The sequence below is a fragment of the Heptranchias perlo genome, chromosome 5 (assembly GCF_035084215.1).
Source record: "Heptranchias perlo isolate sHepPer1 chromosome 5, sHepPer1.hap1, whole genome shotgun sequence".
In the NCBI taxonomy this organism is placed as follows: domain Eukaryota; kingdom Metazoa; phylum Chordata; class Chondrichthyes; order Hexanchiformes; family Hexanchidae; genus Heptranchias; species Heptranchias perlo.
The window spans coordinates 12,044,039-12,066,633 of record NC_090329.1 but is presented as its reverse complement, the minus strand read 5'-3'; the positions used below and the strand labels follow the sequence as shown (position 1 = coordinate 12,066,633).

General features: G+C 40.9%; 1 protein-coding gene across 2 annotated transcripts in view; it reads left to right on the top strand.

The window, feature by feature from the left end:
• Positions 1–22,595, top strand: part of arhgef10 (Rho guanine nucleotide exchange factor (GEF) 10) — a 312,671-nt gene that overhangs the window by 238,720 nt on the left and 51,356 nt on the right. For both annotated transcript variants that reach the window (XM_067984020.1, XM_067984019.1), the window contains 2 exons: positions 41–198; positions 21,995–22,137. In XM_067984020.1, the coding sequence (XP_067840121.1) occupies positions 41–198; positions 21,995–22,137 (301 nt within the window). The remainder of the gene's footprint in view (positions 1–40; positions 199–21,994; positions 22,138–22,595) is intronic.

The following is a 22,595-nucleotide window of genomic DNA, read 5'->3' as shown; positions in this document are numbered from 1 at the left end:
CTGCGATGAGAGCATTCTTTCTCTGTTTGTCCTACTGCAGCATTTCAGTGTACAAGAGCAATCAAGCTTCGAAAAAAGTGCGACTGCAGCATTTTTTTGCTCCCGATAAATCAACAGTGGTGAGCCTGGGTTACAAGTTACGGTGCCTGTATGCTGGACTGGTCAATGGAAATATCTCAATCTATACAAAGGCAGAAGGTAGGTAAACTTCATCTATTTGTTCTGAGCCACTCAGATTTTATTTGCAACATTTTCACGAGCCTTTTAGTTAGATAAATGTAAGCTTCTCTTCTTGTTTAATTTTCCCTCAATAACATACTTCATAAAACACCTTTACATAATTCATCTAGCTTTATTTTTAAAAGACACTAGTGGAATTAAAATATTAATGTGGGTTAAAATGAATCATTTTTGACTAACCAGGGCATAATCCAGCTGTATAAACTCTCTAGATTTATATGTTGTTAAATGTCTGTATCTATACTTAATCAAATAGTGCCCATGGTTGACAAAACTGGCATGCTTGGTCCTCAGAAATAAAAGAACCAGTATTCCTCCAAGGTTTAAGCTATACTAACCCCTAAAAAGAATATACTTTTTTATTTAATAAAAGTTTGCTGACATTTCACAAACTCAGAGTTGACATTGTTGATCATTCACTTGTTTTAAAAAGTGCTGTAGACGTTAGCTGGAGTTAGAATTTATTTTATTTTGTAATAATCCACGGCTCAGCCATCTTAGATTAACTTGAAAATTTTGCTGAAGAAATATATCAGCTAACCATCTCTTTTAATGATAATTATAGTAAATATTGCATTGTAAATTCATTCAGGTAATATCACCAGATTACATACAAACCATGCAGATTTTCCTTGGCTCTTTCTACGTTGCTTTTAAAGGATAAAGGAAATGCCTAAAGATGATAGGGACACTTAGCACCCAGTTTCCAGAACATTAGGGTGAGGAGACCACGTAAGTACTGCCACCACCCCCCCCCCCTCCCCCCACCAAAACCCCCTTTCCCCCCAGTTGTGCAGCAATAGGTGGAGACCACTTGGATGCTGTTTTGGCCAGCAATCCAAAAAATAAAGAACACCTGGAATTTGCACTGTTACAGATCCTGAGGCCTGATGCAGTACATAACCTCACTTCCCCAATTTAGAGTGACGTTAGTCCCACTCACTCAACATCTTTCAAAAAGCTGAATCAGGAAATACTGCTGAGTTCAAGTCAGGGCTTGCATAAATACAATGCCCCAGTTACACTAGCGGGAGGGAGAGAAGCAAGACCATAGAATCTTACAGCACCACCAGTGCATTCCAGATCGTAACAATAACCAGGTTCCATTCCTTGGCCATCAACTTCACAAAATCAGAAAAACCTTCAAAGGAAATTCTGAAACGAAGCGACTAACTGCTCCCTTCTAAATTTTGAAAAGAGTGGGGGGGCCCATATTAAAGGATTACTCTCAGATAAAGTTCTACAGAGCCTTATCCTCGAGTATTCATCCCAAAATATCTTCTCCCTTCCCTCTTAACCTCCTGTACCTTAAAGTAGGGGGGAGGGGGAGAAGGACTTTAAAGTTTTACTTCATAATGGCTGTCCTCTTGATCCTTTTATACTGGTTTGAAGATTGACAACTGAAGCTTGACATTTCATTATTCAGCTATGCCCTTCTATAACCACCTCTGCCCCTCCCTACTAGCACTGCTAAATGCTCTGCTGCTCAGGAGTGAGTCTGCCTAATATTACAAATTAGTCACAAATTATGGGCAGTTTTGTGCTGACTGCTAATTACTGAACACTGCATTGAGACTGTCTAAACTAATTTTCCTTATTGCATTCGTGATGAGCAAACTATGGCTCCATTCGGATCAGCTGAGCCAGTTAATATTTGTTGAAGGAAATTTCCATTCAGCCAAGTGTTTACACTTTCAGTTCTGTTGGCACTGCTATTTAAGCATGAGATTTAAAGTCCCAGCCTTTAACGGTAGTGTTATATCACAGTTACTGGTCTCAGTCAGGTGTCAGCAGAGTGTAATGCACAGCTGCCAGAGCAGAGTTACACTGCAGGCTGCGTGTTGTACTCTTTCCCACGTGACTGCACTTGCTATCTAGTTGGCCAGTTACCCTGATATTAGGAGAGAACAGGCAGGGAGCATTCAGTTCTTTCCTAACATTAAAATATAAAATCTAAAACGTTCCCAGGCAATGTGTTGGACCTCCTGGGAACTTCTTAAACTTTGCTTCACACCACACTGGAGTTCTACTATTGCTGGATGTGCTCTTGCATTTCTTGGCTTCAGTGCTGTAGAGTCAGATTGTCAGCCTGACTCCTGAGTTACGTTACCATTTTTGCCCGAATCGCTTTGTGTTAATATGGAAATTGTGGTGTAATGGTACGTTTAATTCTACCAAATTGCCACATGATTTCCGATGTAAAGGGAGATAGTTGTATCCTCAACTGAGGTCTTTCTGTCCTCTTTTGGTTCTGTATTTTTATTCTTTTAAACTACTGATCAGAAGGCACCTGGGAGAAGACATTTTGTGCATAATTCCCTCTCTGGCAACAGTGACCTCATAAAGTCTGTGTTTCCCACAACTGTTTCTTCTACTCATTGTTGCTCAAACAGAATTTTTTCACCAATGATCTGCTCCTAGGTTTCTTCTGGCCAGCAATTTTGAAAGCATTATACATTTTAACAAGAACTGAAACACCAGTAAATGTACAAGTTTTTCTGTAAAAATATAATAACATTTAGGATTACCATCCAGAGAGAATCCTGAAAACAACTATGACAAAAGCCCAATCAAGCATTTGAAGAATAATTTGTACTCTAGCTTATTCAGTGACCTCCAAGATAATAGCCAAGCACACAATGACTCTGCAACTATTTGCTGGTAGAGTGAATTTGATTGTCTGCAGAAAAAGATCTACTAGGACAATTTAGCATTGCAGACAGTGGTTTACAGATACTTTAATAATTCACTGCATTAAAAGGGTATTGTCACATTCACCTTTTCAAGCCTCGACTGGAAGACTAATAAGCATCTTTAGATCTGCTGCATTTGTTGATTAATAGAAGCTTCTGTAACTCACCCAAAGGCGCGCGGGAGGGGTGTGCGTGTCGGGCGCGCGGGAGGGGTGTGCGTGTCGGGCGCGCGGGAGGGGTGTGCGTGTCGGGCGCGCGGGAGGGGTGGGCGTGTCGGGCGCGCGGGAGGGGTGGGCGTGTCGGGCGCGCGGGAGGGGTGGGCGTGTCGGGCGCGCGGGAGGGGTGGGCGTGTCGGGCGCGCGGGAGGGGTGGGCGTGTCGGGCGCGCGGGAGGGGTGGGCGTGTCGGGCGCGCGGGAGGGGTGGGTGTGTCGGGCTGAAGGCCTATTCTTCCATATGCTCTTAAAACTAGAGTAGCTGAAATGATCACACTAAACGTGCAGCCGAACACCATGTTGGGCAGTATCATAAATACATCTCTTGCTGGGAAGATACAACTCCTTTAATCAGGTATGGTTTTAGGGTTTTCAGGACCGTCCACATGAACCATTGATGTGGCCCCTTTAAAGCGTTCACACCACCACAAAATTTATTTGGGACAAGTGCAAGAAACCATTAATCCCTGTGACAAAAAGTATTAATCTTTGTCTTTGGTCTTTCGACAGTTTAATACAGCTATTAAAATGGCATCGACCAGCTATGTCTTCAGGATGTCTTTATAACATTTCCTTTGTTCGAGGTGTGAATTAGATTGTTCACTTCCAATTGTTGTGAATTAAGATGCCTAATGAACATAGGAACATGAGTAGGCTATTCAGCCCCTCGTGCCTGCTCCGCCATTTGATAAGATCATGACTGATCTGTGATCTAACCCCATATCCCTGCCTTTGGCCCATATCCCTTAATACCTTTGGTTGCCAAAAAGCTATCTATCTCACATTTAAATTTAGCAATTGAGCTAGTGTCAATTGCCGTTTGCGGAAGAGAGTTCCAAACTTCTACCACCCTTTGTGTGTAGAAATGTTTTCTAATCTCTCTCCTGAAAGGTCTGGCTCTAATTTTTAGACTCTGCCCCCTACTCCTAGAATCCCCAACCAGCAGAAATAGTTTCTCTCTATCCACCCTATCCGTTCCCCTTAATATCTTATAAACTTCGATCAGATCACACCTTAACCTTCGAAACTCCAGAGAATACAACCCCAATTTGTGTAATCTCTCCTAGTAACTTAACCCTTGAAGTCCAGGTATCATTCTAGTAAACCTACGCTGCACTCCCTCCAAGGCCAATATGTCCTTCCGAAGGTGCGGTGCCCAGAACTGCTCACAGTACACCAGGTGCGGTCTAACCAGGGTTTTGTATAGCTGCAGCATAACTTCTGCCCCCTTGTACTCCAGTCCTCTAGATATAAAGGCCAGCATTTCATTAGCCTTATTGATTATTTTCTGCACCTGTTCATGACACTTCAATGATCTATGTCCCTGAACCCCTAAGTCCCTTTGGACATCCACTGTTTTAACTTTTTACCATTTAGAAAGTACCCTGCTCTATCCTTTTTTGATCCAAAGTGGATGACCTCACATTTGTCTACATTGAATTCCATTTGCCACAGTTTTGCCCATTCACCTAATCTATCAATATTGCTTTGTAATTTTATGTTTTCATCCACACTGCTTACAATGTCACCAATCTTTGTGTCATCGGCAAACTTAGATATGAGACTTTCTATGCCTTCATCTAAGTCATTAATAAATATTGTGAATAATTGAGGCCCCAAGACAGATCCCTGCGGGACTCCACTAGTCACATCCTGCCAATGTGAGTACCTACCCATTTATCCCTACTCTGTCGCCTTTCGCTCAGCCAACTTCCTAACCAAGTCCATACTTTTCCCTCGATTCCATGGGCTTCTATCTTAGCTAACAGTCTCTTATGTGGGACCTTATCAAATGCCTTCTGGAAGTCCATATAAATAACATCCATTGACATTCCCCTGTCCACTACTTTAGTCACCTCTTCAAAAAATTCAATCAGGTTTGTCAGGCACGACCTACCTTTCACAAATCCATGCTGGTTCTCTCTCTGATTAACTGAAAATTCTCAAGGTGTTCAGTCACCCTATCCTTAATTATAGACTCCAGCATTTTCCCCACAACAGATGTTAGACTAACTGGTCTGTAATTCCCTGGTTTCCCTCTCTCTCCTTTCTTAAAAAGCAGAGTGACATGTGCAATTTTCCAATCCAGAGGGACAGTTCCTGATGGTACTTAATATCCAGACAAAATGCATTTGCTGTTTACTAATGTTCTATGGGAGATTCCACAAGAATATTTATATGAATTTGCCCTGATCTAATGGGGCTGACTGATATTTAATTTCCAATTCTTGTAATATATTAATGCAGTTAGGTTGAGGTGCAGGAAAGGCCGCTTGGTGAGTGCAAGGATCCTAGACATTATTCCATTGTTTACTGAGGTTAAAGATCATTAACATTTTGTTTGCTTGAATGCTTCAAAGAAATTTGCTTGTGTCAGTTTGATTCAGTGTTGCCACTTTTGCCCCGAGGCAGAAGGTTGTGGGTTCAAGCCTTGCTCCAGGACCTGAGTACATAATCTGGACTGACACTTCAGTGCAATACTAAGGAATTACTGTGTTCGGAAGCTCACATCTTCTGCTTGTAACACGTCAACCTGCAAAATACACTTTGAGACTGCCTAGTATTTGCCCAGGAACAAGAGAAAGCTCATTTAACTCATCCAAGGAAACTCTTGCATGTCAAGCATTTGAAAGCAGCATTCTGAGAAGAGTAGCTTAACCCCCTGTGGACTGTTTCCAGTTCCATCACATAAAGATTATGCTGTTTGGTATTTTCCTGTACTCATTCTGCTTCTGTGAATCATTTTTTATTGTAAGTAAGTTTGTAAATAGTTTGGCTCGTACAAAATGGTTTTTGTGTTGTAAGGGGAGATTTTCCTGGATCAGTGCCCAGGCAAAGCAGTTGTTGAAAGATCGGGCACACCTTATAAAGGAACCTACCCAATTTTCATCTAAATGAATGGAGGGGAAATCGGGCAGACTTATTAACAGTCATGTGCTCCAGCCTGCCTGCTTCTCTGATCTTTGCTGTGACCAAGGGATCCTGTGCGCAGGCCCAGGAAAATTTGCCCTGCCATGTTTTCTGCCTTCTGACACGTTGACCATTCTCCGTGTTCTCCAATAAGCAATTTACCTTGATGAAGGCTAACTGTTTGACCTAACTCATTGTAGCAGTGAATATAAGACGGAGGTTTCAGTTCCTAGGAGACAGGGTCTGCTTAAATAAACTTTTTTTTAAAAAAAAGCCATTTATACATGGAATAGGAATCAAATAAATCCCAATTTGTAACAATCCCATCCAATCTCATTCATCTTAAATGCAAATTAAATATCTGGTGAACAGACACACAATATACATTTCTAACCAGCTAAACAGTCACACTTACTGCAAGCATACCTGCATAAGCTAAGGATGAAGCACACCATCTCAGTAATGAGCCCCGCACCATGCTTTGTAAACAAGTTTGCTGTTCCATTTCGCCTGCGGTTTCATTGTTGCTTGAGCAGAATGGAAGTTGGTGGGGTGAAGATAAAGCTCTCTTTTACTGGACTGCAAAATTTATTTTTGTTCAGTACCCATGAATTAGTTCATCTGTGGAACATGCCAGATGTTTTTTTTTAAAAAGTGCAACCACATAGAATGGATGTGAGCTGCAGCAAACGCCTCCACAACAGCAATGTTTGTAGCAAATAAGTTGTAAGCAGTATATCACCATTATGGCACCCTTTTAAAACTCAAACTATCAGAACTAAGATTAGCATTAACCTCTTTCTGCTTTGCTCTATTAAGTTTGCTGTGTTAACATAAGAACGTAAGAAATAGGAGCAGGAGTTGGCCGTACAGCCCCTCGAGCCTGCTCTGCCATTCACTAAGATCATGGCTGATCTTCGATCTCAACTCCCCTTTCCTGCCCGATCCCTATAATCCCTTGATTACCCTAGAGTCCAAAAATCTATCGATCTCACTCTTGAATATACTCAACGACTGAGCAACCACAGCCATCTGGGGTAGAGAATTTCCAAATATTCGCAACCCTCTGAATGAAGAAATTTCTCCTCGTCTCAGTCTTAAATGACCGACCCCTTATCCTGAGACTATGACCCCTAGTTTTAGACTCTCAGAGGGCTTGACAGGGTAGATGCTAAGAATTTTATACATTTCAATGAGATTGCCTCGCATTCTTCTGAACTCCAGAGAATATGTACGTACTGACGCTAAAGCCCCGATTTTAACTCGGGCACGTTCGGGGCCGGCGGGGGTGTTGGCCGGAGGGAAACCCTCTTGGGCTTCTCCTAGGCCACATGGATCCTTAAGAAAAGATGATCCAGCACAGAAGGAGGCTGTTCGATCCATCGTGCCTGCGTAAAAAAGAAAATAAACAACATACCTCTTCTGGCCCGATGCTGATTGTCGCCAGCTTTTGCTGGTTGGTTGGGTGGGTGCTGCTTGGGCCTGCCAATCTCCGGATTTAAAATCGTGTTGTAGCGTTGATGACGTCGTCACGACCGTCCCATTTTAATTAGGCCCCCACCTGCCTGGGGGAACGGCCTCCAAGCTACCTGGAATTCCGGCAGTCAAAATAGCCCCCACCCCGCCATTTTAGCTACCTGCCCGCCCCCATTCGTTATCGGGGATTAAGTCTAATGACTGGCTCAGAAAGGTTATTGAGCTCAATATTCTGAGCAAAATCAACACACATTTTGAGTCATTCTTAAACTTGTGACTGTACCTACGCTAATAAAAATTCAGCTCCTTTTATAATCCGTCTTGGCTTTAGCGAGTCAGGGTCCCAAAAGTTTCACTAGCATTCACTGTTCATACAAAAGTAGCTAAATACAGAATGAAGGTGAGCCTGCAGTATTCAGGAGTTATTTAGTTCTGCTTACTTCTGGTGTGAATTCTATGTCTAATGGCTTGGTATTTGTTTTATTTATAGATAATTTCTCCTCTTTAATTTCTCCTCCAGTTTTTGCTAATTATCTCATCTTATCTTTCCTCCACTAAAGGCAATGACTCATGCTGTGATTATGGTTCCATGGGTACAAGTGGCCCTCCATTAACTCGCCCCTATATGAGACTGCATAATAAGTGTTGTTAAGTGGGTTTAACTTAAGAGCCTGATTCTGCCTGCCCTCAACATCAACATGCATGTACTAATAGGGGCCATTGCAACTTCTCCCCTTATCCATGCCCTTTAATGCTGACCATTGCCTGGCATGGTCAGGATTCTTCCACTCTTGTGTATACATGTCCTTCTTCTGGTCCTCACCCTTTTTTAAATTTTTTGTGATCTGCATATCTTTCCAAAGTCCCTTGTGTGTTTGTAGGAAAATCTGTGGATTGTTTCTGTTTCATAATCAGTTTAGATAGATTTTTTTTTTGAAGGATGGAACTTGTAAATTTTTTGTGAACAAAAGTTTTCTTCTCACCTCAGATCTTAGCCTTGTCCAACCTTGTCCAGCATTCTCGATCTTTTGCTTCAGCTGCCAATCTGGTGTTGGCCCCATGTCAACTCCAAGCACATGTCCAGCAATCCAAGTCTCTGATTTGCACTCTTGTCAATTTCATCTCTTGGTACCATCTGAAATAGTGTCCTTGGTTCTGAGATGGCAGAAAATGGGCCTGGTTTATGAATCTGCCCACTGACACCGTTGCCTTGTCGGAGAAAGATTGCTCTCAACAACCAGTCTGTCTTTGAAAGGAGAACTTTCTTGGCATCTTTCTTGCATTTGCTCTTGCAGCCTGGATCATACACACAATTCAGATGGAGGGAGCTTGTTTTGATAACAAATTATTGATGGGCAGAAGCAAATTTAGTTCTCAAGACATTTGGCCCTACAGCACCGATCGGTCCATCTTGACCTGTCTCAGTTACAGATTGGATCTCCTGACTTAGATGGACAGTTGTATTTGCCACAATGTTCTTCACAGTTTCCAATTGATGTATTTTGCTCTCGAAAGGACCATCTGAGAGTAACAAAGGTTCCAGTTATGAGTGGTTACTTCATTATTAGCATTATTTGCCTTGAAGTACTTTATCCCCTGATGCCAGGGGCATACCTGTAAATACTGGCATATTGGGATTCTTCTCCAAGGACTCTAAGGATCCATATTGCTGCTGTTTCTGTCTGTTGGAGACAGTACAGGGAAAGCTCCCTGTGACACTCCAAATTGACCTCAGCATGTAGATCCTCAGAATCCTGCTGCCGATTTCTGTGCTTTTTTTATTCTTTCATGTGATGTGGGCGTCGCTGGCAAGGCCAGCATTTATTGCCCATCCCTAATTGGCCTTGAGAAGGTGGTGGTGAGCCGCCGCCTTGAACCGCTGCAGTCTGTGTGGTGAAGGTTCTCCCACAGTGCTGTTAGGTAGGGAGTTCCAGGATTTTGACCCAGCGACGATGAAGGAATGGCGATATATTTCCATGTCGGGATGGTGTGTGACTTGGAGGGGAACGTGCAGGTGGTGGTGCGCCCATGTGCCTGCTGACCTTGTCCTTCTAGGTGGTAGACGTTGCGGGTTTGGGAGGTGCTGTCAAAGAAGCCTTGTTGAGCTGCTTGGGTTTGTTCATATTTTTATGTGGAGGCTATATATATATATATATATGGAAGTGAAGAATGTTTGATTTTCTCCTGTAGATACGTACCTCGTCAGATTTTGAAAGAAATCCACTTACAAAGCTTGCTCTATCTACTCACTTGGTTCTCTCCCAGACTCAAAATGGCTTGGAGCTACAGTTTAATATATTACTTTTTAATAGCCCCGTCATTACTTGGAGTCCTAATTTTGTTTGCTTTGGATTGAGAACTAAGGGTATATCGACACACAAGACCTTAAATGCAGCAGGGTGAGAGATTATCACTGGACTGCAAAGGTTATGAATTTTGTAAAATGACAGTCTGTGCCTTGTGGGATAAGAGTAATATTCTACTTTTAGCTGGAGGTTCTTTCAAGGTATGAGGAAGCCTGCGTTTACAGCATTTGAAGTCAGAATTCAGAGCATTTTTTATAATCTGCAGTAAATGATATCCCTGGGCATCCTAATATGAAGAAGTAGTAGTTCTTTTATCAGACATTCAAATGTTCCTCTAGGTGTCTCCATACTTGATCTGATTAATAATGCTTTTTTTTTGTAAATCAATTTTTAAGTTTAATTAAATATGGAAATCTGAACTAGTCAGAATTTCATACATTAACTTAGCCAATCATGTCAGTGGCCAAACAATTGCTGACAGCTCTGGAAGTCTCAGTTTGAATCACTGACCTATTTGCTGTAGATTAATTTGCAGACGGTAGAGACAAACAATGACATGTAGCACGTCCTCGGGTATGATTGTCAATACGGAGATTAAGTTGACACATGGGGATCCGTGAGTTGCAATTAGGCAGGAGCAGACTGCCAGCCTGGTTCTGTTAATCTGCTTATTCTGCTCAGTGCTAAAGAGCAGAAGCAAGAGGAAAATCTTACCTCCAACGTAGGATAGTTGAATGCTTTTTCCATTTTTTAAACCTTTTAGTCTATATTTGAAGCAGATGATAAAGTAGGATTCTCGAATGTTGATTTTTCCCTCTGTCAGGCAGAGGAAAGAATGTTTAAATACATTTCCTAACTGGAACAAAGCTCCAAAAATGAGCTAGCCATTTCTTATTTTGCCATTGGAATTAAGAATTAAAATTTACAATCCAGCCCAAACCCGTGTGTTTTCAATAATTTCTTGATATAGGATAATAAAAAGGCCTTAATAATTATTTTCATAAACCTCTCATTATTATTTTAAATCAACAGAACCATAAGGCTAAATCACTCCATTAAACTCGGATGTCAGGTGTTTGCTTGTATCATTTTTCTTAATATATTATCTTTAAAAAATTCTACTTTGAGTTTCCTTTGATAATTCAACGAGTGAATGCAAAATTTGCTGTGCTCTTTGAGGTGCCACAGTTAACCTCTGTGTCACTAGGTGGCTTCTGATTGCTACCTAGTGATATTTTTTAATGAGGGGCAATATTTTCTTCTGCTGTGATGATTGCCATGGTCTTATAGCCCACTAGCCTGGTGTCACATGAAGAATGGGCACTTGGAGCCGTGGATGTCTTGGGACAGTATTCCAACATGAGTCCTTATCTCCAGGAGCAGTGCAAGGGAAGAAAACTGGAGGGAAACGTTTTTTTTTTAAAATGCTACAGTCCTTTTTCTTCTATAGTTTCCACGTGCACACGTAGGCCTTTGTTAGTACTCTTAATGATTTAGCGTCCAGGAGCTTTGTGAGTACGAGGTGACTCTTTTCTGATTTTCCTTACTCAGGTCAAATTAAGAATTTATGGGTGGTAATTTTCACCTTCACCACTTGGGCGGTAATATACTGGAGTGGATTGGCTGATTTTCATCCTCCTCATGGACTGCTCCTCCAACACGGACAGGAAGTTGACTTAGTTGTAGCACACCCACTACCTGCGTAGTAACTGCTGTGAAGTATGCAGCTCCTGTATCTCCAGATCATCATCATCATCGTCCTCACCGTGCCTGAAAATGACCGGCACACCCACGATCTAGGGCAGAATCTGTACTGTTTACCCACCGCTGTGGTGTTATTTAAAAATCATCTCATTAGTTAAGAATAGTGCCAGGTCTCACTTGGAGTAAAATACCAATTTTTTGGATTGCTCATACCTGTGTAATTCTGCACGAGTTTTTCACAAGGTACCTTTAACAAGTTAAATTAGCCTTTTCTTTAAATTTAATCGTAATGCCTTTTTGAAGTGTGAAGAATGCTCAAAAACAGCAATGAACAGGAAATATTCTTCCACTGCTACTTTCTCCCAACATTGCACCACTTTTTACCCATGTCTGATTTATATCTTTAAATTGATTGACCAGAGGTATGTCGGATGTGTTCACAAAAATCAAATTCAAATACGTGAAATGTGATCTTTATATTGTTGTCAGAGTCTTTCTTTAAAAATACTTGGCTATAAAATGCATATCTTTATCCTCTTCTTAAAAAGTATTTTTTTCGCCTATCTGCCAGCCCTTTCATTAAATTGCTTTCAGATATCCTTTTGATATTTCTGTGCAGCTATTTTTGGACATCCCAGTACATTGCAGATGAGAGGTTCATATTAGATGAACAGGTTTTTTGTGTAACTTCAGTTCCTTCAGGCTGAAGAGCACATTGAAGTGAGAAACAATGCAGCACCTCAGCACTGAATAGAACCTTTTCCAACTTTAGAGAAAATGTGCCAGGCTAGCTCTTTAGGATGTAAGTACACATTCTGTCTAAAGTGTTTTACAGCCAATAAATTACTTTTGACAAGTAGTCATGGTTGTTTTATAAGCAAAGACAGCAGCCAATTTGAACAAAGCGAGATCCCAATGAGATGAATGACCAGTTCATCTGTTTTTTGATGGGATTGGTTGATGGACAAATGCTGACCAAGACACCTGGAGAACTCCCCTGCTCTTCAGATAATGCCACGTGATCTTTAAAACCACCTGAGAGATATAGCCTGTACTACACTGAAATGTCAGCCTAGATTATGTGCTGAAGTCCTGGACTAGGGCTTGAACTCTCAGCCTTCTGACTTGGAGGCGAGAGTGCTACCACTGAGTCAGGGCTGACACTTAATCAGATGTAGTCAAGGAGAAGTATGTTAGAAAGGTTTATAAATTTCTATTGAATTTATCAAAGTTTTCATTCTTCTTTGTGTTCCTGTACATTTAAGGCTACTTGCAGATATATACATTAGGGATCTTGCATAGTTGTGTAACTTTTGGTAGCACTCAATACTGAGGGTGACAGGGCCAAGGTATTTCCTTCATTAAGAGGCACTCAGACCAAGCAAGTAGAGTGTTCAGAGAGCTTATTGGAAATATTATGTGACACAGATTCTTCCTCATCTCTTCCTTCAGAAGAGGTTGTTGTCTAAATGTAAATCATTTAGGATATTAAGACCCTGAAATTTCGTGGGGCTTCACCTGTCTCCAGTCGTAACTCCGACGGGAAGCAGGCGTCCGTTTTCAGCCATTCACGCCGCTCTCCTGGGCCTTCCGTCGGTCTCCCGCCGGAGACCTGTAGAGCGCCTGTGCAAATTCAGGGCCGAGTACTTTAAGATTTTTCTTCTGTCACTAACATCACAAATTGAGTGATGTCTGTGGCTGATGCGCCATGTTATGGATAAGGCGTTATACATTTTCACCACAGTTGTGTTTCTTTTATCAACAGCAGAAGTGACCTGCTTTCTATTTCCACCATTCACTGTTCAGATTCAGACTGGCCTGCTGTATATTTCCAGCATTTTCTGTTTTTATTGTAGTGTGCAACTGATTCTCCACACTGGATAAGTTCTTCAGTTGCTGTTTTTCCTTTTACATTTGCCCCTATCACTTGATCAGTTTTGTTAGTAAGTCTCTTTGCAAACTCCTGTAGGTTTTCTTCACCATTTCTTTTTAGGCCTTGGTGCTGATACCCAACTTTAGCAGGCATTTTATTGTTTTCCTTAATATGGATCTTTGTGCGTAAACATCGAATGGAGCATAGATGCTCACCCGACGCACTATCACAATCAGCTCAGTTATGATGTTAGCGCATATCAGCGCTCAGTTTAGAAACATAGGAAACTTTCATGATCAGGGAGGCCCAACCAAACCACATCTCTTTGGTTGAAAAGGCTGCTTTTGCTGCAGGAATTTTTCAGCAACCGATGGCCATGAATATTGCATGTACCGTCACCATAGAGACCATAACGTTCCAAGGTACACACATCACCCAGAGCTTCTGAAGAAGACTCACTGTCACTGCAAAGTTGCCAACAGTCTGCTTTTAGCGCATGATCAGCTGGGGAATCCGCTGATTTGGGGCTGGTTGAAATCGCTCCTTAATTGTATCGCGACTTACTACTTCACGTACAGAAGTGGTGAACTGCGACGCATGATGGGGTGATTTATGAATAGTGGCTGGAACAAAGGCACATGTTCCAGGTGGAGTCTTTCTTTCACTGTTGATACAGGCTGCAATAAAATTGCTGATCTATAGAGGAAGTGGGCTGACAAAAGTCCAGCTGTAAAACACAGTTGCTTTGAGGTTTCTTAGGTGCACTGTCCTCCTACCCAGATCCAATTAATGATTTCACACAGACAACAGGAGTTATCAGTCATTGGGATCAGTTCACCAAGACCCACCATCAATGCCTTCTAGTCTTTACTCAATACGACTGGTTTCTTCGCTACCTTTTGTAATCTTTGTGCCTTTCTACTCTGCCTGTTAGCCTCTGATTCTTTTGGTTTTCTCTTTACGTAATCTGCTGACTTTCCCAATGTCTACTGTAACGAAATCCCTGACAACTTAGCTCACTTGCTTTGAACAGTGGCCTTGACCATAGGTTTTTATTCAGAGCGGCTTTCCAGTTACACATTTTGTTGAGTCGCCGGCTTTTTGGTGCTTTGTCAGCTTTCTTTTTTTGAAATTCTTAGTCAGCTTTTTGCAGTTATGTAGATTAGCACTGCTTGAAATGATGGGAAATCATCATGACAGAAAAACATGGTGTCATTTAATCTGTTCAGTCTTGAGTCCAAGTCATTAATGCTGACATTTCAGTGCCATTCTGACAGAGCATTGCATTATTTGGAGGCAGTGGCCCCGATTTTCAAATCAAATTGTGGGGGCGGGGGGCTGCAAAAATCAGGAAAATCCCAAGCAGGTGAGGAAGCCAGACCCAACCCACCGACTTCCGGGTTTCCCACAGACGCGCCTGTGCGCATGCTGCTTCCCGACTGCGGAAATCCCGCCAGCAATTAAAGCCAGCAGGATGATTGTCAAAGAACCAAATGTACCTCATTGAGATACGAAAGGTACTTCATTTCTGACATAGTGGATAGTTAAACTGATTTTAAACTTACCTGGGCCGCTTTCCCACTGCTTCTGATTCACGCCTGGAAGGGCCAGATCAGGCAAAAAATAAACTAAATAAATTAAATAAAAAACCATTGCACAAAGTTTTTTAAAAAAATAAACCGACCTCTCCACCATCTCCCCCCCCCGATCTTCGCCCTCTCCGCCCCCCCCCTCCCCCCACTCTTCGCCCTCTCCGCCGCAGCTCCTGTCGGCAGGCAGCCTGTCAATCAGACTGGCTGCCAGGCGCGAAACCCGGAAACAACTTTAATCACTGTCAATTATATCGCGATCTCATTGGAAAAGGTAAGTTTTTTTTTATTTGGGTTTCCACGCGTATGTTCATTTCCCCCGCTGCCATCCCGCCATCATTTCAAAATTGAGCCCAATGTCTTTCAGACCTTGTTAAATCAAGACCTTCTCTGCCTGTTTAGGTGAACACAAAGATCTTACGGCACTATTCAAAGAGTTCTCCCAGTATCCTGGCCAACATTCATCACTCAACCAATGCCACCAAAAACTGATCTCATTTCCTGACTGTAGTACCGTGATGTGCCCAAATTGGCTGCATCCGTTGCCTGTAAAAAAAAACAATGACAACGCTTCAAAGGTAATTCATGGGTTAGGGTGCACTTTTGGGATATCCTGCAGATGTGAAAGGCGCTATATAAGTGAAAGCTTTTTCTTGCTTTTACAGTAGGAGAGATTATTATTCTATAAAATTACATTGCTATTCATAACTAATTCAGGAGTACAACCGTGTAGTGTTTCACCAATCTTCCATCTTGCTTATAGACTAGAATTTATTTGCATGGAATTGAACAAAGATTGAGCATCATGTGACAAAGGTGGGGGGGAAAATAGAGTAGAGGTTTGCAATTGTCCACCTCAAGGACATTGAGGGACTCTTGACATAAGAACGTGGAAGCAACTAGTACTGACTGTTCCAGGTTCGGATGTCTCCAGATCAGCATCCAGATGGGTACCAAATGTTGCTTTTCCGACTTGCTCTCTGTAAATGCAACTGGATACATCCATGATATGTGTGATCAAAATGGCAGCCAGATGTTAGGGAAGACCATAACTTTAGAGAAGAAGCAAATCATTTATTTTTTATGGAGCTATCTTAAAATTATGTAGAATTGTTCTTAATATAGATTGTGAGGGATATTTCATGCTGAAAAGTATTCCCCTCCACCCCTCCCATTTTTTTAAATTTTAAAAAATCATTTTAATTCATGAACCACACTTAGCTGGAAAACACATTTGAATCATGTCTGTAGTTTGCATTGGAAGAATGTATATACGGTATTACACAGTTAATTTCTTGTAAAGCTCCACTTCAATACGCAGGCTAATTTATTGGGAGACCTGTTGGAGGTTCTCTGTTTATTGTCTCACGCACTGTACACTCCATTTAGGTCTGCATTTATTTTAAATGGCAGAAGCTGCTGATCATGTTTGACTACTGGGAAAAATTGAGAAATATCTCATGGGGATCTGGTAAGTGTCGTATGCACTCAAAAGGAAAGGAGTTGATCAGTCAGTTGATGTAACTGGTAAAGCTCCAACAACCCAACATTATTTATCACCGGTAGCTACATACAGGCAGCTAGATAAGCCAAATATTTGGCATGATAAAATGTACATACTAGAATTTTATAAGATTGAATATATTTGAAAATGATGAAGCTAAGATTAAATCAGTTGTGCATTATAATGTATAATTAATGATTCCCATCCACTGGAATCTAGGCAGCTCTTCAGGTCTGATTAGGTGCAGTGATAATTTGTACATTATAATTTTCTAGTTTCAGATTGAATGTACTGTGCAGGGCTAGGCTTGATATTGCACAGAAAGGATTGGGTTAGTTTAATTACGGGACACTAAATCTCATCACGGTTGAGGCATGAAAATGCAATCTCTGCAGGTGGCCAGTCCACGCACAGTACTGAAACAGCCATTGAAATAGGAGGCATTGCCCTTTGTCACAGACTCATAGTTCATTCATCACCCTATCTAGAGTGGTTTAAACATGACCTTTATAAACGATAAGGGTTTCTTTTTAATTATCTCAAAGTGTTGTATTCTTCATGTAGTTCTTCTATGTTCTTTCTTTGTGAGCACTTAGTATTGCAGCCAAAACCAAAGTAGAAGGTTTTTTACAGCATTGCTACCAACTGCTTTGAGCACTATCCTTGTTTATATTCTCAAACACTTTTATTTAATTTTGATATTCCTGCAGTGCTTTGCCTCAGTTGATCTTTACTGTATCTTGAGCATGGAAAAGAATTGTTTTTGTTTTTCTGAATAAAGATCAGATTGTTTTTATACTTTTCCAACAGAACCAGACAGCCATTTCCCACTGGAATTAATGGCAATCTGTCATTTTGTGGGAGTGAAGGAGTTAAATTGAGAATTCAGAACAGAAGCTGAGTGGTTTTCAGCTGGATCTGCTGAGAATGATGTGTGCGGTTTTGAAAAAGTTTAGACGCAGAACATAATTATATAGCTGACCATTTCTGCCAGCTGTTCTGCATAAAGCAGAATGTATTGGGATTTAAAACCACACAACCTTTCAGTTCCCTTTTGTGGTTATACATCGTGCAGGATGTGAGATTATACCTCCTAGTTTGAAACTGGAATTTCAAATATGCTTTTCAAAATTAGAGGTATAGATTTGTCTGATCATGTTGGAAAAGTAAAGGTGGCCTCAGATGGATGCAATTCAGGTGTGTAAATTACAATTTGTTGTTGTACGTTTTAGAGGATATTGCAACTTTGCAGTGTATCTCTTCTTGGCATGAGAAAATATTGATTTTTCAATTTGAGCTTCCCTGGAAATGCATCAAAATTCATGTGTATTTGATGAACCTCAGGGAATGCAAGTAGACAGAATGAAGGCTTCCAAAAAACATTTTGTTTCTTATTTGTAAAGCTAGTTGGACTAATAGTTTTCTACACCAACTACACTGTTGCATCATATTTATGTATCCCTATGGAAACGTTTCATTTTGCTAGTCAGTACAAGTCTGAATCAGTTCAGAAAGTTTGACGTACAGTTTGGCACAAACCAACAAGAGACACTAACCTCGGTTTTCACCTTTCCTGGCACTGGTGCAAGGCTTCAGTTTTGTACTAATGGAAAATGGAGACTTGTTGATTCTCCACAGGGAGGAGAGGAAAATCAGAGAACAGGGTTAATTCGGCAGCATTTGTGCTTTTTTTTAACCATATTAGCAAAGGCAAGGGAATGGATCATTTTTTCTGGGCCCAAAAGATGTGCCATATCATGAAACAATGGGGAAAAAATTGCAATTTTTGGGGGTGAGGAAAGAGGATTCTTGGATGCATGTTTAATATTTTAATATTTATGACAGTCGAGAGAAAATGCAGGAAAACAAAAGCAGTGAAACACAGAAAATGAAAGTTTTCTCTCATGCTGCCCTGCTCATATTTAATTCTATTTTAGTTTTTAGTGTTTTAGGTAAATCATTTCTTCTTTGTTTGGATTGAAGGCTGCACTGGGTATAAAGCATTACAGACACAAAGTGGAAAATCAGGCAGGCTGCTTTGTAGACACGGCCCTCCCCGTCTAATTTTTCTCTATGCGCTCCTCCCCAGGCAGTACTTTACACCCAGGCACTAAAGATGAAAACCCATCCTCGTAAATCTGTGGCAACTGAAATAAAAGCCATTTAACCTAAGAGGTAGTTAACACTTTCACTGGTGGCTAGGCGTTAATTGTAATAAAACTTTGCAATTGCTTCCAATTCAGTTATCCAGTACTGTTAATATAAGAACAAAAGAAAATATGGAATGAGAAAAGACTATCCAAGTCCATTGTTCCCACAGGGCCGAGTAGATTTTGTTGCATTGTGAACTTTGCCTAACTTGTTCAAGCTCATGAAGCCAGGCAACCAACCAAGAAAGGAAAACTCTGAAATGTCTCCCCAATTTTATAGTAATCAATCCAGTGTTGCAAACCACACTGTATTTAACTTGATCCAGTTACATTCCACTGATGAATCATCTTAGGCTCCATCTACACAGGAAACACTGTGTTCCACATATGATTCAATAATGTGTGGCCATCCTCATAACCTTCAGTCATATCCTTTAACAGAAAAGGGCATTGTTATGTAGCTGACCTTGCTGAGAGTCTGCAAGGGGGTGGGGTGAAGTTTCTTCAGCTCTGTGCAGCTAGCTTGAGGCTCGCTAATTTTACATTTGAATCCTTTAGTTGTGCGGTCACAGTCCAAGCTAAATAATCTTTTATCTAGATTACTATTGCAAAATATATATGTTGATTTAAACGTTCTTCACTTTTATTTACGTCAGAGTAAGTTTTGTAAGCATTAATGAGCATTTATTTTTTATCTTTTATTTAAGAACTAAACTGATGGAGTCTAATTGTACTTGACCATAAGTCCTAATTCCACAATTTGATATGCTGGTTCCAATTAATCCACAAGTACTATTCATCACTCCAATTATTTTCTCGTATTGCATTTCTATTGCAGAGCTGTTCAGGAAGGAGTTCTACATTTGGATATGAGGGGCACAGATAGGATGGATACTAAGGAGCTTTTTCCCTTCGTTGAGGGTTCTATAACAAGGGGACATAGATTCAAGGTAAAAGGCGGGAGGTTTAGAGGGGATTTGAGAAAGAACTTTTTCACCCAGAGGGTGGTTGGAGTCTGGAACTCACTGCCTGAAAGGGTTGTGGAGGCAGGAACCCTCACAACATTCAAGAAGCATTTGGATGAGCACTTGAAATGCCATAGCATACAAGGCTACGGACCAAATGCTGGAATATGGGATTAGAGTAGACAGGGCTGATGGCCGGCGCGGACACGATGGGCCGAAGGGCCTCTATCCGTGCTGTATAACTCTTATGACTCTATGACTCTATGACATTCTTGGCTGGAGCTCCAAGTGCTGTAGGAAACTGTCCCTTTATATTGCAGGGTGGTTTCTACAGCATAGAATTCACATTTACACAAGCTGTTGCTTGAAAGCTACTGTTTGCAACTATTTGCTTGGTGCGGCTTGGAGAAGGAGCTGTACAGGCGAATATGAGCAAAATCATTTCGCCGAACTGCAACGGGAGGGTCCAAAATATATGGCTGCCTCTGATGGCAAGCATTTATGGCAAGCTGTCTCCAATGGCACTACTGGTGCCTTATTTACTTTACTGTGACCTCAGTCTGCAGACTTCTCATCCAGGGAATGAGTGCTCAGATCTCACCATGGCAGTTTGAGAATTTTGGATTCAGTTTTTTTTAAAAAATAATAATTTTTAAATCTGGAAATAAAAAGCTGGTATCAGTAAAAATGATCATGAAGCTATTGTTTTGTCATAAAAACCCCACTAGTTCACTAATGTCCTTCAGGGAAAGAAACCTTCCTCCCTTACGCTGTCTGACCTATAAGTGACTCCAGTCCCACACCGACCACGTTGACTGTTAACTGTCTTCTGAAATGACTGAGCAAGCAAGTCCTTTCAGAGCAACTCGGGATGATCTTGCCAGTGACACCCACTTCCCGTGAACAATTTTTTTTTTAAAACTGTGATATCAGTGGTTCACATGAAAGTACACGACTGATCAACTTGAGTAGCAGCTGTACAAACGATATAAAGTGGTTGGCAATTTAAAGCCTGTTGCGGTGATTAGGAAGCAGCCATATTTGCTCATTAACACAAAAACCAAAGGCAGAAGCTTCTCGAGAATTAAAGGGCCTTATTCTACAGTCAAAACTGAAAAAAATGGAACAGTGAGTCATTCTAGAGTATTTGTCAGTTTTTAATAAAGACACTCAGACACTAACAACGTTTCTTGCACTAAAACAATAGCTGGTCTATTGTAGGGTCCAGTGTTAAATGTGGCAATAGAATGGAAGGGTCAGCTCCTATTCTGAGGCTTAGAAAGAGAAAACCTAGACATATTGTGAATGAATCACTAGTTTGTGGCACCCACATCTTCGATTACAAAGTTACAACTTTGATTTGTACAAAATGAACAAAAGCAACATTCAGTGATCACCTTATAGGATATTAGAATTTCCTCTAGTATTGGGACCTTTTGTATATTCACAATTAACTGGGGGCAGGATTAAATATGTAGAGTTTTTTTTTAAAATGGAAAGCGACATGAGAATGAAACATTCCCCACACAGAATGCAAAGCCACTCAAAATCATAAGATGGGAATGAATTATGTTACATATGTTGCCTTTTCAACCGAGCATGCCTGTTATAAGAAGGTTATAAGCTACAAGTTAACTTCTACTCCTCATATCTTATACAATTTATATGGGTTTCATTGTGGTTTCAAACCCTAAGCTTGTACGAGTCGCCATATTTATTGCATTTCGTGGTTTGCAATTGGGTTGGAAGAAATTATGTAATTCTGACGCGTGTGCATTGCTGTTCAGTACTGTAACCCCTTCAAGTTTTTGGTGACTATACATATAGAGGATAATCTGATATCACAAACAGAATCTCTGCTACAAATTCTAAACAGAAGCTAATAAATTATCTTTTAACACAAGTAAAATCAATTGCCTGCTTACACCACTGTCAACAATATATGGTTTTGATTTACAAAAAGAAGTTTTTAAATGTAGATATGTGATTCTTTCCATAACTTTTAAAGCTGCCCTTGAAAATGGCAACAAATGGTGTTGTTTTGCATGTGATGCTATTTGTTGGTAAATTATATATTTTAGTTTTAAAGATAGATTATAGACATGTTAGAGTCATTCTTCTTTCATTCTTAATAATTAAAAGTGTAAGGAAGAAAACTTAAAAGAACATGGTTCTCAAATCCACTGCAATGAACTGCTTAGCACCTAAGAGATTTCTGGATAAATTCAAGAAATGCAATTCTACAGTTTCTTAATGCAGGACAATCCAAACAAAAACAGGTTCACATTCAAAATAAAGTTTGCTGTTCTGAATTTTGTATATGAAAGTGACAACTTTTTAAAATTGCATTCTCTCAATTGCTCTGTTGAAGATGGATCTTGGAATGCTGATTCGCCAAAAGTGCTGAAGCTTAGTGACCTGCCAGTGAAAATCATCCTTGTAATGGAAGACACACTCTGGACTGCTTCTGGTGGACAGGTTTTCATCATCAGCACCAAGACGCACACTGTGGAGGTAATTGGGAAACTCTTTATAAAAGATTTTGCTGTGTGGCGGTGCAGCATTCCTACATGCGGTTGCAACCCAACACCGCAGAAGGCCAGCTTCTGGAGGCCCCATCCCATGATCTCACGAACTTTGCTGGAGTCGGCATTGGAGTTCTGTGGCCGTTATGATCCCGGCATAACCACGGAGAATGCACTCCAGCAGATTTTCAGGGCCCATGAGTTTCCCAGTTGGGAGACAGAAGAAACGAGGGGTTGTCATCCCACCCAATTTGAGTGGGCAACTCGACTGAGTCCATATATTTAGTCAGGGAACGGTATTGCAGGGTTTTCTTATTATTTTAGTGGGCTCGAAAGGTAAGAATCAACCAAGACTTTATAATTGATTCTCTAATTTTAGACTTTAAGACTCGACAGTTTTCCAGATGACGATGCCGTACAACCTTATCTGAGGAACACAACTCAGAA